Here is a 15,881-nt window from a genome sequence, read left to right as displayed (position 1 = left end):
CGACCCCCGCCGGGGTCGCGACCCACAGGTTGAGAACCGCTGCTCTAGAGCCTCATGTAGCAGCAGGATTTTCCTACAATTCAGGCCAGATTTTGTCACATTTCAATAGACATTTGTGGTTCATGTAAAGTATTTTATAGTACGGGACATAGGGGTTTATGAACTTAAGCCATTGGTAGGGGTATCTGTAGACTTCTGGGAAATCCTTATAATTTTATGTACATAACAGCAGAGAAAAAAAAAACCACTCAAATGCATCAAAGATTAAAGTAAAACACTTGCGCCCCAGCCTCTGGCTGATTTCAGTTTTTCGGCTCAGTCCTTGCAGTGCTGGATTGACTCTAATGGGGTCCGTCCGGCTTCAAACCTGCTGGCATATGTTTTTCCGACTTCGTCGGAGACTTCCTGACAGATCTGTGCCGGAGGCTTGAAATAGAGCCTCAGATACAGATGTGAATGTAGCCTTAGACATCATTGGAGGGACAAAATCCTGGGAAATTCAAAATCAGGATAAAAGATTACTAGAGATGAGATCTCTCTTTCTCACCCCCGCCCTCCCGAGCCTGCTCAGACCAGTAAGCAGTTACTTGAGAAGAGCGATGCTCTCTCGAGTAACTGCTTTGTCCGAGCGTGCTCGCTCATCTCTAAAGATTACTAAAAAGGAAACTATTGCATCACTGCACGTAATCAGCAATTCAAGCCAGAGGTGTGAGGGTGCCGCTGACAGGAGCTTACAGTCTATGAGCCTGCATCCCGCGGGACCTGTAGTGAAACCATGTACTAGCAAGACCCACATTGTGCTCCATGAAGGGTGGCAACTGCATTACTGAGGGCAATGTACAATACCGTATGCAGCAACTTGTAATGCTAACTTACCTTCTGGAAAAGACTTTCTTCCATGCATAGTGGAACATTATAATAGTGCAGAACGCAAGATGGTGGCTGAATTATGTTTTTAGACGCTTGTCCGGCGCTAGTAAACCTATTATTCTTGCTCATTGCAAAATCTTTGTAACTACTTGTGCCATCTTCAAGTTCAAATATCTGACTTGGAACAACGGAGTGCTGTTTTGACACACTGAAAACAGAAAAGATACAACGGTTAAAAAAAATAAAAAATAAAAAAAATCTTTTAAGTGGGCTTCATTAGTAAGGCCCAGAAAATAGGTGAGTAGATATTTAGCCAAGTGATTACAAATTGTCTACTACACTCGCAATGTAATTTTTTGTAAACCCCATTAACCCCTTGAGTGGCACGCCCGGAAATTTTCCGGGACGAGCTCCACTGCTCATAGCAACATAGCCCGGAAGATTTCCGGGCTATGTATCACTATGGGAGCTGCAGAGCACAATGCCACAAGCTGTGACAGTGTACTCTGCCTGCACAGTCCCACAGAGAGCAGTGCAAGGGCTATGAAAAACCAGCAGAAGATATTGCCGATATGCCGGCAATCTCATGCACTGGTTTGTTTACAGGTTGCCATAGAGACCATCGGCTTGTCAGAAGCAAGCCGATGGTCTCTGTGGCAGGGAGAGCTGGTTGTTAGCTGTCAGAGGACAGCTAGGTACTAGCTCTTACAGCAGAGATCAGAGAAAACCTCCGATCTCTGCTGTGTTAACCCTTTACATGCTGCAGTCTATGTGACTGCAGCATGTAAAGGGCTGTCACTGCAGCATGTAAAGGGCTGTCACCATCGGACCCCTGGAATGTGATCAGGGGTCCTGATGGGTCCCTGTGGAAGTCCCCTAAAGGGACAAAAGAAAAAAAAAAAAAGTACAAAAATTTATAAAAAAAATAATAAAAACACTTGTCTCCCTTTACTTTGTAAAAAATCAAAAATACAATCACACATGTGGTATCCATGCATCGTAATGACCCAGAGAAGGAAGTTAATACATTATTTAACCCCTTAATGACATGGCCCCTTTTTTTCTTTTTTCCCCATTTCTTTTTTTCCTCCCCCATGTTTAAAAAATCACAACTTGTCCCGCAAAAAACAAGCCCTTATATGGCCATGTCAATGGAAAAATGAAAAAGTTATGGCTCTTGAGACGCAACTGCAAAATTAGTTGAAATTCAATGATTAGACCATTTTAAAAAACCTGCCCTGGTGGGCACGACAGGGTGGTAGGAAACCCGCCACTCAAGGGGTTAATGTCAGTTTTGAGTAACTGCTCAGACCACCAAACCATTAAGAATAGGGCATGGGAGAGCCTGAAGACAGTCGAGGACAACCATTGAGGGGATAAACGCCTTAGTTACTGTCAGCTGACAACTGTCTCCAATCACGTACTGCATATTTAAGGGGCTTTCAGACAGAACAATAATCATCATAAAAATAAAAATAAAAATTGATTCAACGAGCAAAAGTGAATATCATTTGGTCTAAACAAAAGTCAATCACCAAATGATAATAGTTCGTTTTTCACTTGTCCTTTATTTTATGCAGCATAGAAACCATTGTTGGCTCTTTTCTTATCATTCAATTTAATCAGCGCTCATTTAGTCGTTCTCAGTCACTTATATAGCAAATGCGAAAGACTGAGCGATTCTCGACAGAGGATGACAGTCAGGTAAACTAATGCACGAGCGCTGACATCACCGCTAAGGTAGTTAGCGCTCGTTAAGAGCATTTACACAGGCAGACTTCGCCACTGGATCATGGTCTCCTCGCTTAGCGTTATACTATGTGTAGCGCTATGCATTTCCGCGTAACGAATTTTAAATGATAATCGTTGCATGCAAATGGGCCATTAGGGTTCTTTTAGACAAGCTGATTATCGTTTGAATGAGCGATTTACCTCATCCCTAGCTCATTTGCTTTTGTTTAGCCTGTTCAGGCAGATACATGGTTGGGAGATGATAGCAGGGAGAAGTCTGAAGCAGCTTGCCGCACCGCCGGGGACAGCATCGCATCGGGGACACAGATGCCGGCTGGGAGTGGAGTATTAAGTTTTGGTTTTTTTTACCTAATATATACTGGAGTACATGGTGGTGTGCGAGTCATTCCCGAGATTTGCTGTTGCCCATGTGAATACACCCTTATAAAACTTAGAGGTCAGTAGCTTTAGAAGAAAGTGACCAACTTGTCTACGGCACTACACAGGGTGGCCACTGAAAGCTGTGAGCTGTCGTTGTATTGTATCGGCTAGCTGGGCACTCACAAGAGAATGAAGCCCCATTTACACGCAAAGATGATCTCTCAAAATTCACTCAAAAGATAGATTGAGTGACAGTTTTGAGTGATCATTTTGCATAGCTACTAATAGGCACTAATGTTCATTATTAGCTTATTCTCTTATTCAGCTTATTAACATCATTTGCATATTAACAAGATTTACAGAACAGCAGGTGGTCTGTTCTTTAAATACATGTCCTTTGTTCTGCCAAGGGCTGCCGGCTAATAACAATGTTATCAGCACTGCCCGCGGAGAACTCGGTGTGCGGTCCCTGCTATCACGAATGATGGATTTTAATGCGCACAAACGCAAACGATGTCCGACACTCGTCTCCGCATGTACTAGCTCATTGTCCGATCGTTCAGGGTTTTATGCAGCTTAAAATTTTGAACGCCGTTCGTTCAGTGTATACAGCAGTCATTCAGTTCTGAACAGCCACTGCTAAAGTGAATGCAGAGGGGCGGAGGAGAGCGATGAGAGAAATCTCCTACAGCCGCCACGCTGTAAAGCAACGATACCCGCTCCTATGCAAAAGCACATGAGCTAGTACATGTGGGAATGAGTGTTGGGTATTGTTTGCCCGATAGTTGTCCTGTCTAAATGGGGCTTTATTCCCTCAATAGCCATCCTTTGGACCAATTTTGAGCAATAAACGTTGTGTCTAAATGGGCCTTGAGACAATATTATTTGTATATAACCACATCTGTCTTACCAAACATTAAGTCTCTTTCCAAAAATCTTCACATTATTGAGATGAGTAACTGCTCTTTCCACAGCATACTCATCCCCCATCTCCACGAGGGCTGTGCCTGGAATAGTCTTCATGAACTTTACCTGTAATCAAGACAAAAAGTATAACAATGGGATTTGGACAAATACTTTTTTTTGTGAAAAAGTCAAATAAGCCAGTTATTAAAGAGGATGTCTTGTCAAAACAACAAAGACGACCAATTACAGTAAGGCCGGGCTCAGCTCACGCAAGCGAGTTGGATTTAGCATGTGGGAGGCCCACAGCGGATTCTGGCTGGGAGCCTGACTGTCGACCCTGCGTACCTCCTATAACTCTACTGCGGATGACCAGAGGCTCGCAGGTCTTATATTTTGCACACACATTTCGGTCACAGAAAAGAACACACAATGCTCTATTTGCGCACCAAAGGTCCCCATAGAAGTCAATGTGGGGTGCGTAATACAGTTGTCCCTGATAAGAAGGCTGCTGTGTTCTCTGCAGACAGGGCTGATAGCATTGTCTGCAGGCAGCATACCCCAAGAGAACAAAGCTGATGTATTTAAAAAAAATAGACCACCCGCTGTTCTCTAAATACATGCAAATGAAGCTAGTTAGCTACTGATTAGCCCATTAGTACCGAATGCAAAATGATCGCTCAAAACTGTCCGTTTCTGACAAATTTTGAGCGATCATCTTTGCGTGTAAATGGGGCTCAAGAGTGTAAATGAATAAAAACATAGGGACCCTTGTCCTCTGATCATTTCCTTAATGCTGCTGTCCAGCTGTAAATAGGAGCCTTCCAGCAGCATTTTAACACTTTCACTTGTAAAAGGATTAACACTGGTAAACCTCATTTTCCTGATGACACAGGAACCTATTAACCCCTTAGTGACCAAGCATGTTTGCGCCTCAATGACCAAATCATTTTTCAGTTTTTTTCATCGTTTGCATTCCAGGAGCCATAACACTTTAATTTTTCCTTTGACATGGTTTTGGTGGGACCAATTGTATTTTTTTTATTGCCATCCTATATGGGTACATATAATGTATTGTAGGACTCATTTAGGTGTAATGAAAACTTGGACAACCCCTTTAATTCTCGAAATGTTATAACAAGCATACGTTAATGAAACAATCAGCCGTGTGCAGCTTTTCAGTGGTGGAAGCACTTTAAGGAGGGCAGCACAGGAGTGAATGCTGAAGTGTGTGCTGAGATGCCGCCCACAGCATTAATTATGTGAACATTACCAAGACTAATGAACTGCTGCAGGATGACAGAAGGCTCCTACTTTACATGTACTTTTAGCTTCACTTTGCATCACATTTAAAACAAGGCGACATCGTGACATTTGTGCATCTTGTTTTACATGTAAATTTGCCAAAAAAAAGTACAATTTAAAAAGATGCAAAAAATATGGTGTGATCAGAGCTTTAGATATTGTTCTCAAATAAATTTGACTGGAAAGTCATTGCCTTAGAGGGAAGCTGCCACACGGTAAATGCAGTCCAGTCTGCAAGCATCATGTTATAGAGCAGGAGGAGCTGAATAGAGATGAGCGAGCATATTCGTCCGAGCTTGATGCTCGTTCGAGTATTAGGGTGCTCGAGATGCTCGTTACTCGAGACGAGCACCACGCGGTACTCGTCTCGATTAAACGAGCACTGACCATTGAATTCAATGGAGCCAGCAATACAGCCGGCTCCATTGAAAGCAATGGGCTGCCGGCGATCGCGGGATGAATTGTCGGGAAGGGCTTAAATATATAAGCCCTTCCCTGCAATTCATCCAGAAATGTGTAAAAATAAAATAAATATATATATACATACATATAAACTCACCTTGTCCCGGCAGACGGAGTTCAGCGCGGCTGGCCTGCAGTGGGTGTGAGTCAGACTTGCCTCTGATTGGCTCAGCGCTGAGCCAATCAGAGGCAAATCTCACTCACACCCATTCATGAATTCATGAATGGGGGTGAGTGAGTGTTGCCTCTGATTGGCTCAGCGCAGCTCTCAGCTGAATGACAGCAGTTCAGCACCACAGTGCAGGGGACAGCAGGAGAACACACGGCTGTGCCCGGGCAGCTGATGGGAGGTGAGTATCTATTTTGTTTGTTTTTTAAAATCACTTTTAATTAATTTCCAGGGAATGGCTTATATGTAAAGTCCTTCCCTGAAAAAGAATTCAGGTGTGCCAGTGGACCATTGTCTTCAATGGAGTCGCCGGCAGCAGCAGCGGCTCCATGGAAGAGAATGCCTGCATTTTTATTCTTTTTTACACTAAAATCTTTCTTTTTCAGGTAAGGGCTTATATTTTTAAGCCCTTCCCGAAAATTCATCCCGCGCTCGCCGGCAGCCCATTGCTTTCAATGGAGCCGGCTGTATTGCCGGCTCCATTGAATTCAATGGGCTAACATCGTTCTTCTCTGGAGAACGATCGTTATGCTGACAGTGGGGGGGGGGGTCTCACTCTTGCCACTACTGTGGCTTAATAGTGAGACCTCGGAGCCCGAAATGCAGCCCTGCATGTTGCTCCTCGCTTGCCCTATCCATTTCTGTGTTTTTTACATGACTTTGGTGATTTGCTAAGATTTTCACAAATGAAAGCCTTAGCGGAGCACCAGTCATATACAAAAATGCTCGAGTCGCCCATTGCCTTCAATGGGGTTCGTTACTCGAAACGAACTCTCGAGCATCACTGAAAGTTCGACTCGAGTAACGAGCACCCGAGCATTTTGGTGCTCGCTCATCTCTAGAGCTGAACAGATTGATATATACTTTTATGGGGTAAGAGTGTATTGGTGCAGGGGTTTTTTTTTGGTTCGTGTAATGGTGCATGACTTGCACAAGAGGTACAGTAAAAACGCTGTTGTGCATACAAATATGCACAAAAACACATATGCTTGTGTGACACAGGCCTTCAACTGACTATTTTCCCACAAACTCCATCTTCTCAGCTCCTCTTGCCTTGTAACATGACGCCTGCAGAGTGAACAGCATGTTCAAGTTGACAACTTCCCTCCATAATTCTGCACACTCTTTCTTGGCATCCAGAAAACGGGCGCAGAGTATCTGTTTTGCTCAATGCTATAAAGTACTCATCTGAGAGAGGGAAAGAGCCCAAAACTGGATACAATAGTTCCAAGTAGCCTTGTTATGCAAGACTCTGTATTAGAAGCAATAGTCCAGACAAACATCTGATCAGACTATATAAGAGCATAGAGATTTAATGTTATCTGTGATTAGCTAGGACACAAACTAAAAATAACAGTAATAGCAAATTCTACTAGGCGTGTCAGATTTCACACATTTAGTTCTCCAGCAAAGTAACATAGTATGTTAGGCTGAGAAAAGACACATGTCCATCCAGTTCAGCCTATCACCCCCAATGTTCATCCAGAGGAAGGCAAAAACCCCAACGAGGTAGCAGAAAATGTTTCCTCATTTAGGGCCAAAAAAAAAAAAAATCATTCCAGCCTCCAATCTGGCAATCTAAATATTCCCCGTATCACCGACCCTTCTGAAGTAATCAGTGACAGAACATGTAATATTGTCACGCTCAAGAAAGAGAATGCCTGCATTTTTATTCTTTTTTACACTAAAATCTTTCTTTTTCAGGTAAGGGCTTATATTTTTAAGCCCTTCCCGAAAATTCATCCCGCGCTCGCCGGCAGCCCATTGCTTTCAATGGAGCCGGCTGTATTGCCGGCTCCATTGAATTCAATGGGCTAACATCGTTCTTCTCTGGAGAACGATCGTTATGCTGACAGTGGGGGGGGGGGGGGTCTCACTCTTGCCACTACTGTGGCTTAATAGTGAGACCTCGGAGCCCGAAATGCAGCCCTGCATGTTGCTCCTCGCTTGCCCTATCCATTTCTGTGTTTTTTACATGACTTTGGTGATTTGCTAAGATTTTCACAAATGAAAGCCTTAGCGGAGCACCAGTCATATACAAAAATGCTCGAGTCGCCCATTGCCTTCAATGGGGTTCGTTACTCGAAACGAACTCTCGAGCATCACTGAAAGTTCGACTCGAGTAACGAGCACCCGAGCATTTTGGTGCTCGCTCATCTCTAGAGCTGAACAGATTGATATATACTTTTATGGGGTAAGAGTGTATTGGTGCAGGGGGTTTTTTTTGGTTCGTGTAATGGTGCATGACTTGCACAAGAGGTACAGTAAAAACGCTGTTGTGCATACAAATATGCACAAAAACACATATGCTTGTGTGACACAGGCCTTCAACTGACTATTTTCCCACAAACTCCATCTTCTCAGCTCCTCTTGCCTTGTAACATGACGCCTGCAGAGTGAACAGCATGTTCAAGTTGACAACTTCCCTCCATAATTCTGCACACTCTTTCTTGGCATCCAGAAAACGGGCGCAGAGTATCTGTTTTGCTCAATGCTATAAAGTACTCATCTGAGAGAGGGAAAGAGCCCAAAACTGGATACAATAGTTCCAAGTAGCCTTGTTATGCAAGACTCTGTATTAGAAGCAATAGTCCAGACAAACATCTGATCAGACTATATAAGAGCATAGAGATTTAATGTTATCTGTGATTAGCTAGGACACAAACTAAAAATAACAGTAATAGCAAATTCTACTAGGCGTGTCAGATTTCACACATTTAGTTCTCCAGCAAAGTAACATAGTATGTTAGGCTGAGAAAAGACACATGTCCATCCAGTTCAGCCTATCACCCCCAATGTTCATCCAGAGGAAGGCAAAAACCCCAACGAGGTAGCAGAAAATTTTTCCTCATTTAGGGCCAAAAAAAAAAAAATCATTCCAGCCTCCAATCTGGCAATCTAAATATTCCCCGTATCACCGACCCTTCTGAAGTAATCAGTGACAGAACATGTAATATTGTCACGCTCAAGAAAGAGAATGCCTGCATTTTTATTCTTTTTTACACTAAAATCTTTCTTTTTCAGGTAAGGGCTTATATTTTTAAGCCCTTCCCGAAAATTCATCCCGCGCTCGCCGGCAGCCCATTGCTTTCAATGGAGCCGGCTGTATTGCCGGCTCCATTGAATTCAATGGGCTAACATCGTTCTTCTCTGGAGAACGATCGTTATGCTGACAGTGGGGGGGGGGGGGGGGTCTCACTCTTGCCACTACTGTGGCTTAATAGTGAGACCTCGGAGCCCGAAATGCAGCCCTGCATGTTGCTCCTCGCTTGCCCTATCCATTTCTGTGTTTTTTACATGACTTTGGTGATTTGCTAAGATTTTCACAAATGAAAGCCTTAGCGGAGCACCAGTCATATACAAAAATGCTCGAGTCGCCCATTGCCTTCAATGGGGTTCGTTACTCGAAACGAACTCTCGAGCATCACTGAAAGTTCGACTCGAGTAACGAGCACCCGAGCATTTTGGTGCTCGCTCATCTCTAGAGCTGAACAGATTGATATATACTTTTATGGGGTAAGAGTGTATTGGTGCAGGGGGTTTTTTTTGGTTCGTGTAATGGTGCATGACTTGCACAAGAGGTACAGTAAAAACGCTGTTGTGCATACAAATATGCACAAAAACACATATGCTTGTGTGACACAGGCCTTCAACTGACTATTTTCCCACAAACTCCATCTTCTCAGCTCCTCTTGCCTTGTAACATGACGCCTGCAGAGTGAACAGCATGTTCAAGTTGACAACTTCCCTCCATAATTCTGCACACTCTTTCTTGGCATCCAGAAAACGGGCGCAGAGTATCTGTTTTGCTCAATGCTATAAAGTACTCATCTGAGAGAGGGAAAGAGCCCAAAACTGGATACAATAGTTCCAAGTAGCCTTGTTATGCAAGACTCTGTATTAGAAGCAATAGTCCAGACAAACATCTGATCAGACTATATAAGAGCATAGAGATTTAATGTTATCTGTGATTAGCTAGGACACAAACTAAAAATAACAGTAATAGCAAATTCTACTAGGCGTGTCAGATTTCACACATTTAGTTCTCCAGCAAAGTAACATAGTATGTTAGGCTGAGAAAAGACACATGTCCATCCAGTTCAGCCTATCACCCCCAATGTTCATCCAGAGGAAGGCAAAAACCCCAATGAGGTAGCAGAAAATTTTTCCTCATTTAGGGCCAAAAAAAAAAAAATCATTCCAGCCTCCAATCTGGCAATCTAAATATTCCCCGTATCACCGACCCTTCTGAAGTAATCAGTGACAGAACATGTAATATTGTCACGCTCAAGAAAGGCATCCAGGCCCCTCTTGAACCCTTTTAGTGAGTTGACCATTACCACGTCCTCAGGCAGAAGGTAGAAACCTTCTTTCCTCTTGACGTAGAGGACACCACCTTGTTACATTCACAGTCCTGGGTATAAACAGATCATGAGAGGGATCTTTGTATTGTCCCCCGATATACATAGTTATTAGGTTGCCTGTCAGCTATCTTTTTTAACAATCCCAATTGTGATAACCTCTCTAGGAAGAAATCCCCCCCCCCTCCCCCCCCCCAAAAAAATAAAATAAAAATCAGGTAAATTGGGGGCCTTACGTTCAACATTGGGGGGCAATAGGCTGAACTGGATGGACATGTGTCTTTCTTCGGCCTTGCATACTAGGTTACCATTTATATAATTGAAGAACAGTTTAGGGTTAAGGCCCATGTACCCGGGACAATTATATTTCAGAGTAGTTCAGATCCCTGTGCTCCTGTGGGTATTTGAACAACAGTCATCCCGTGTAAATGCATGCAGAGAATGAACGACTGAGCAAGAATTGTTCCATTTTTGCATGCAGTAACCTGAACGACAAGCTGTTTAGTGTAAACAACAGTGGTTCCGTTCTGAACGATTGCCTGCTTACAGCGAAGGGTGGCAGGCAGGGGGAGAGCGCTCTCCAGCTGCTCCACCTCCACGACAGCTGCGCTTTGAATGATGCTAGCAATACTCGCTCCTGTGTAATAGTACATGAGCGAGCTTCACTTGCACGCACTATTGGGCATCGTTTGCCTGACAGTTTGTACCGTGTAAATGGGCCTTATCTTATGTTTTTATTCTCCCTAGCAATACATGTCTCCACCTTTATTGCCCTTTACAGAATTTATTTTTTTCCTTTATAGGTTTTTAGTGCTTTTTTTGCTGCCTTCTTTTAGCAGATTAAACACTCTTTTTTGCCATTTATTGCTCCCTTTACATCTTTATTAGAGATGAGCGAGCACCAAAATGCTCGGGTGCTCGTTACTCGAGTCGAACTTTTCGTGATGCTCGAGGGTTCGTTTCGAGTAACGAACCCCATTGAAGTCAATGGGCGACCCGAGCATTTTTGTATATCGCCGATGCTCGCTAAGGTTTTCATTTGTGAAAATCTGCAAAACCCAAGAAAGTGCTGGAAATGACACAGAAACGGATAGGGCAGGCGAGGGGCAACATGCTGGGCTGCATTTCAGGTTCCCAGGTCCCACTATTCAGCCACAATAGCGGCAAGAGTGCCCCCCCCCCCCCCCCCCAACAATTTTTACTTCTGAAAAACCCTCATTAGCAAGGCATACCTTAGCTAAGCACCACACTACCTCCAACAAAGCACAAGCACTGCCTGTGGGACACACCCTTGCCTCTTCTCTTGGGTTACATGCTGCCCCCCCCCCCCCCACGACCCAGTGTCCACGGCGCACACCAAAGTGTCCCTGCGCAGCCTTCAGCTGCCCTCATGCCACACGCCACCCTCATGTCTATTTATAAGTGCGTCTGCGATGAAGAGGAACCGCAGGCACACACTGCAGAGGGTTGGCAGGGCCAGGCAGCAACCCTCTTTAAAAGGCTGTAGCCCACAATGATAGCCCATTGATAGCCCACAATGCTGTACAGAAGCAATGAGAACTCCAATCCTGTGCCACCTCCATCAGGAGCTGCAAACGTGGGCATAGCAATGGGGAATCCATGTGCCACACAGTATTCATTCTGTCAAGGTGTCGCATAGCTCAATCCACACTGCAAGGGAAAAGCCGTCAACGCTCTGCCCCCTACCCAAGTCAGTCAGTGCCTTTGTGCCAGACAGGTCAAACACCGCAATGGAAACTAAGTTTGCACCAACAGCATAGGGGGGGGTCCTAGGAAGCCCAAGATATGAACAAAAAATTGATCTGAGCGGCCAAACATGGCAGACTTGCACCGCGCCCACGACATAGGCCTCGGCCCACAGCTTCAGCAATCCTAGGCAGGAAGCGGACTTTCACTACACCCAGGACATAGGCCTCTGCACAAACCCTCAGCAATCGCGGGCCTACAGCGGACTCCTATGCTAGCGTAGCTGTGCACGTCTCATTAGCGCTGTATTGCTCCTGTAGTCTGTCCCAATGCAGTGCCCCGGATAGTAGACCTAACGTCAGATTAAATACAGGTGGGCTTCGGCCCACACTGCATTCCCCAGTCAGACCGGGGTTTTTAATACATAGACACAGGCAGGTACAACTCACTAATGTGAAGTCCGCGTGGACCGACAGCATGGGTGGCTCCCTGAAACCCACCGGCGGTACATAAATATATCCCATTGCATTGCCCAGCACAGCTGAGGTAATGTCTGATTAAATGCAGGTGGGCTTCGGCCCCCACTGCATGCCCCAGTCAGACTGGGGTTCTTTATAAGTAGACACATGCAGTTACAACTCCGTGTGCGCCGACAGCATAGGTGGGTCCCAGGAAGCCACCGGCGGTACATAAATATATCCCATTGCATTGCCCAGCACAGCTGAGGTAACGTCCGATTAAATGCAGGTGGGCTTCGGCCCATAGTGCATGCCCCAGTCTGACCGGGGTTTTTAATACATAGACACTGACAGGTACAAATCCCTAATGTGAAGTCCCTGTGGACCCACAGCATGGGTGGCTCCCTGGAACCCATCGGCGGTACATAAATGTATCCCATTGCAGTGCCCTGCTCAGCAGAGCTAACGTCACATACAATACAGGTGGGCTTCGACCCACAGTGCATGCCCCAGTCAGACTGGTAATATGTACCTTAACAGTAACTGCGTTGGTGGGAATGTGGTGGCGACTGCGGACCTAGTAGCGCGGTTTTATTTAGTTGGTTTTCGGAATGTGGCCAGGATTAAGTGGGCCGTGGCGGGAGGGGGATGGTGGGGGGGCTCTCTTGTTGTGTCGGTAAAGGTGAAATTCTTGGACTGCCACCACACGGACCAATGCAAAGGTATTTGCCAAGAATGTTTTCATTGTTGGAGGAGAAGGGGGATTTTTTTGAGGCACTACGTATCCTCTCCACGTGTCCGTGGTTATATGCACCTTAACAGTAACCGCGTTGGTGGGAAATGGCCTCGCCACCATCATGTCTTTGGGAAGCCTCCGTTTCCACACCCCAGTGACATAGCATTAGCAGCGGTATAGGCAGAGCCCAGAATTAGTAACATTTCAGCGGTAGCATTAGGGACAGGCCCCAGTAACATATCACTAGCAGCATTATAGGGAGAGCACAGTCTTAGTTCCATTTCAGTAGTAGTAGCAGTCCAGACAGGCCCCAGTAACAATTCCGAAGCAGCAGTATAGGGGGAGCACAGTCTTAGTTCCATTTTAGTAATAGTAGCAGTCAAGACAGGCCCCAGTAACAATTCCGAAGTAGCAGTATAGGGGGAGCACAGTATTAGTTCCATTTCAGTAGTAGTAGCAGTCAAGACAGGCCACAGTAACAATTCCGAAGCCGCAGTATAGGGGGAGCACAGTATTAGTTCCATTTCAGTAGTAGTAGCAGTCAAGACAGGCCACAGTAACAATTCCGAAGCCGCAGTATAGGGGGAGCACAGTATTAGTTCCATTTCAGTAGTAGTAGCAGTCAAGACAGGCCACAGTAACATTCCCGTTGCAGCAGTTTAGGGAGATAACAGTCTCTTTCACATTTGCAGTAGTTGCAGTATAGACAAGGCCCCAGTTACATTTATGTAGCAAAAGTGTAGGCCAACCCCACACACCTTGCTGTAGCATTAGTGCAGGCGAAGCCCATATAAAAAAATAACTAGGATTACACTGTAGGCGATGGCCCCAAAAAATTGGTGTACCAACAGTACTAATGTACCTCAGAAAAATTGCCCATGCCCAACCAAGAGGGCAGGTGAAACCCATTAATCGCTTTGGTTACTGTGGCTTAATTTGTAACTAGGCCTAGAGGCAGCCCAGTTAAAATAAAAATTGGTTCAGGTGCAAGTTTCAACGCTTTAATGAGAATTGAAACGTATAAACATTGTTTACAAAAGTCATATGACTGAGCCTTGTGGGCCTAAGAAAAATTGCCCGTTCGGCGTGATTACGTGAGGTTTCAGGAGGAGGAGCAGAAGGAGGAGGATGAATATAATACACAGATTGATGAAGCTAAAAGGTCCCCGTTTTTTATGGCGATAGAGAACAATGCTTCCATCCGCGGGTGCAGCCTACGTATTGTTTAGGTACCGCTGCTGTCCGCTGGTGGAGAAGAGAAGTCTGGGGAAATCCAGGCTTTGTTCATCTTTATGAGTGTAAACCTGTCGGCACTGTCAGTTGACAGGCGGGTACGCTTATCCGTGAGGATTCCCCCAGCCGCACTAAACACCCTCTCTGACAAGACGCTAGCCGCAGGACAAGCAAGCACCTCCAGGACATACAGCGCGAGTTCAGGCCACGTGTCCAGCTTCGACACCCAGTAGTTGTAGGGGGCAGAGGCGTCACGGAGGACAGTCGAGCGATCGGCTACGTACTCCCTCACCATCCTTTTACAGTGCTCCTGCCGACTCAGCCTTGACTGGGGAGCGGTGACACAGTCTTGCTGGGGAGCCATAAAGCTGGCAAAGGCCTTGGAGAGTGCTCCCCTGCCTGTGCTGTACATGCTGCCTGATCTCCGCTCCTCCCCTGCTAACTGGCCCTCGGAATTGCGCCTTCTGCCACTAGCGCTGTCGGATGGGAATTTTACCATCAGTTTGTCCGCCAGGGTCCTGTGGTATAGCATCACTCTCAAACCCCTTTCCTCTTCGGGTATGAGAGTGGAAAGGTTATCCTTATACCGTGGGTCGAGCAGTGTGTACACCCAGTAATCCGTAGTGGCCAGAATGCGTGTAACGCGAGGGTCACGAGAAAGGCATCCTAACATGAAGTCCGCCATGTGTGCCAGGGTACCTGTACGCAACACATGGCTGTCCTCACTAGGATATCACTTTCAGGATCCTCCTCCTCAGGCCATACACGCTGAAAGGATGACAGGAAAGCAGCATGGGTACCCTCAGCAGTGGGCCAAGCTGTCTCTTCCCCCTCCTCCTCATGCTCATGTTCCTCCCCCTCCTCCTCAACGCGCTGAGATATAGATATGAGGGTGCTCTGACTATCCAGCGACATACTGTCTTCCCCCGCCTCTTTCCGAGCGCAAAGCGTCTGCCTTTATGCTTTGCAGGGAACTTCTCAAGAGGCATAACAAAGGAATGGTGATGCTAATGATTGCAGCATCGCCGCTCACCATCTGGGTAGACTCCTCAAAGTTTCCAAGGACCTGGCAGATGTCTGCCAACCAGGCCCACTCTTCTGTGAAGAATGGAGGAGGCTGACTCCCACTACGCCGCCCATGTTGGAGTTGGTATTCCACTATAGCTCTACGCTGCTCATAGAGCCTGGCCAACATGTGGAGCGTAGAGTTCCACCATGTGGGCACGTCGCACAGCAGTCGGTGCACTGGCAGATTAAACCGATGTTGCAGGGTCCGCAGGGTGGCAGCGTCCGTGTTGGACTTACGGAAATGTGCGCTGAGCCGGTGCACCTTTCCAAGCAGGTCTGACAAGCGTGGGTAGCTTTTCAGAAACCGCTGAACCACCAAATTAAAGACGTGGGCCAGGCATGGCACGTGCGTGAGGCTGCCGAGCTGCAGAGCCGCCACCAGGTTACAGCCGTTGTCACACACGACCATGCCCTGTTGGAGGCTCAGCGGCAAAAGCCAGCGGTCGGTCTGCTCTGTCAGACCCTGCAGCAGTTTGTGGGCTGTGTGCCTCTTCTCT

General features: G+C 46.0%; 2 protein-coding genes across 3 annotated transcripts in view; one reads left to right on the top strand and one right to left on the bottom strand.

Moving 5' to 3' along the window:
* LOC136620153 (regulator of microtubule dynamics protein 2-like) overlaps positions 1-15,881 on the top strand; it is a gene marked incomplete at its 5' end in the record, with an annotated part of 371,477 nt that overhangs the window by 36,056 nt on the left and 319,540 nt on the right. The window lies entirely within an intron of this gene.
* LOC136620846 (heterogeneous nuclear ribonucleoprotein L-like) overlaps positions 1-15,881 on the bottom strand; it is a 78,352-nt gene that overhangs the window by 15,615 nt on the left and 46,856 nt on the right. For both annotated transcript variants that reach the window (XM_066595868.1, XM_066595869.1), the window contains exons 9-10: positions 3,893-4,014; positions 877-1,078 (exon numbers count right to left, since the gene is read on the bottom strand). In XM_066595868.1, the coding sequence (XP_066451965.1) occupies positions 877-1,078; positions 3,893-4,014 (324 nt within the window). The remainder of the gene's footprint in view (positions 1-876; positions 1,079-3,892; positions 4,015-15,881) is intronic.

The sequence above is a fragment of the Eleutherodactylus coqui genome, chromosome 3 (genome assembly GCF_035609145.1).
Source record: "Eleutherodactylus coqui strain aEleCoq1 chromosome 3, aEleCoq1.hap1, whole genome shotgun sequence".
Lineage (NCBI taxonomy): Eukaryota > Metazoa > Chordata > Amphibia > Anura > Eleutherodactylidae > Eleutherodactylus > Eleutherodactylus coqui.
This window is presented reverse-complemented; position numbering and strand designations above follow the sequence as displayed.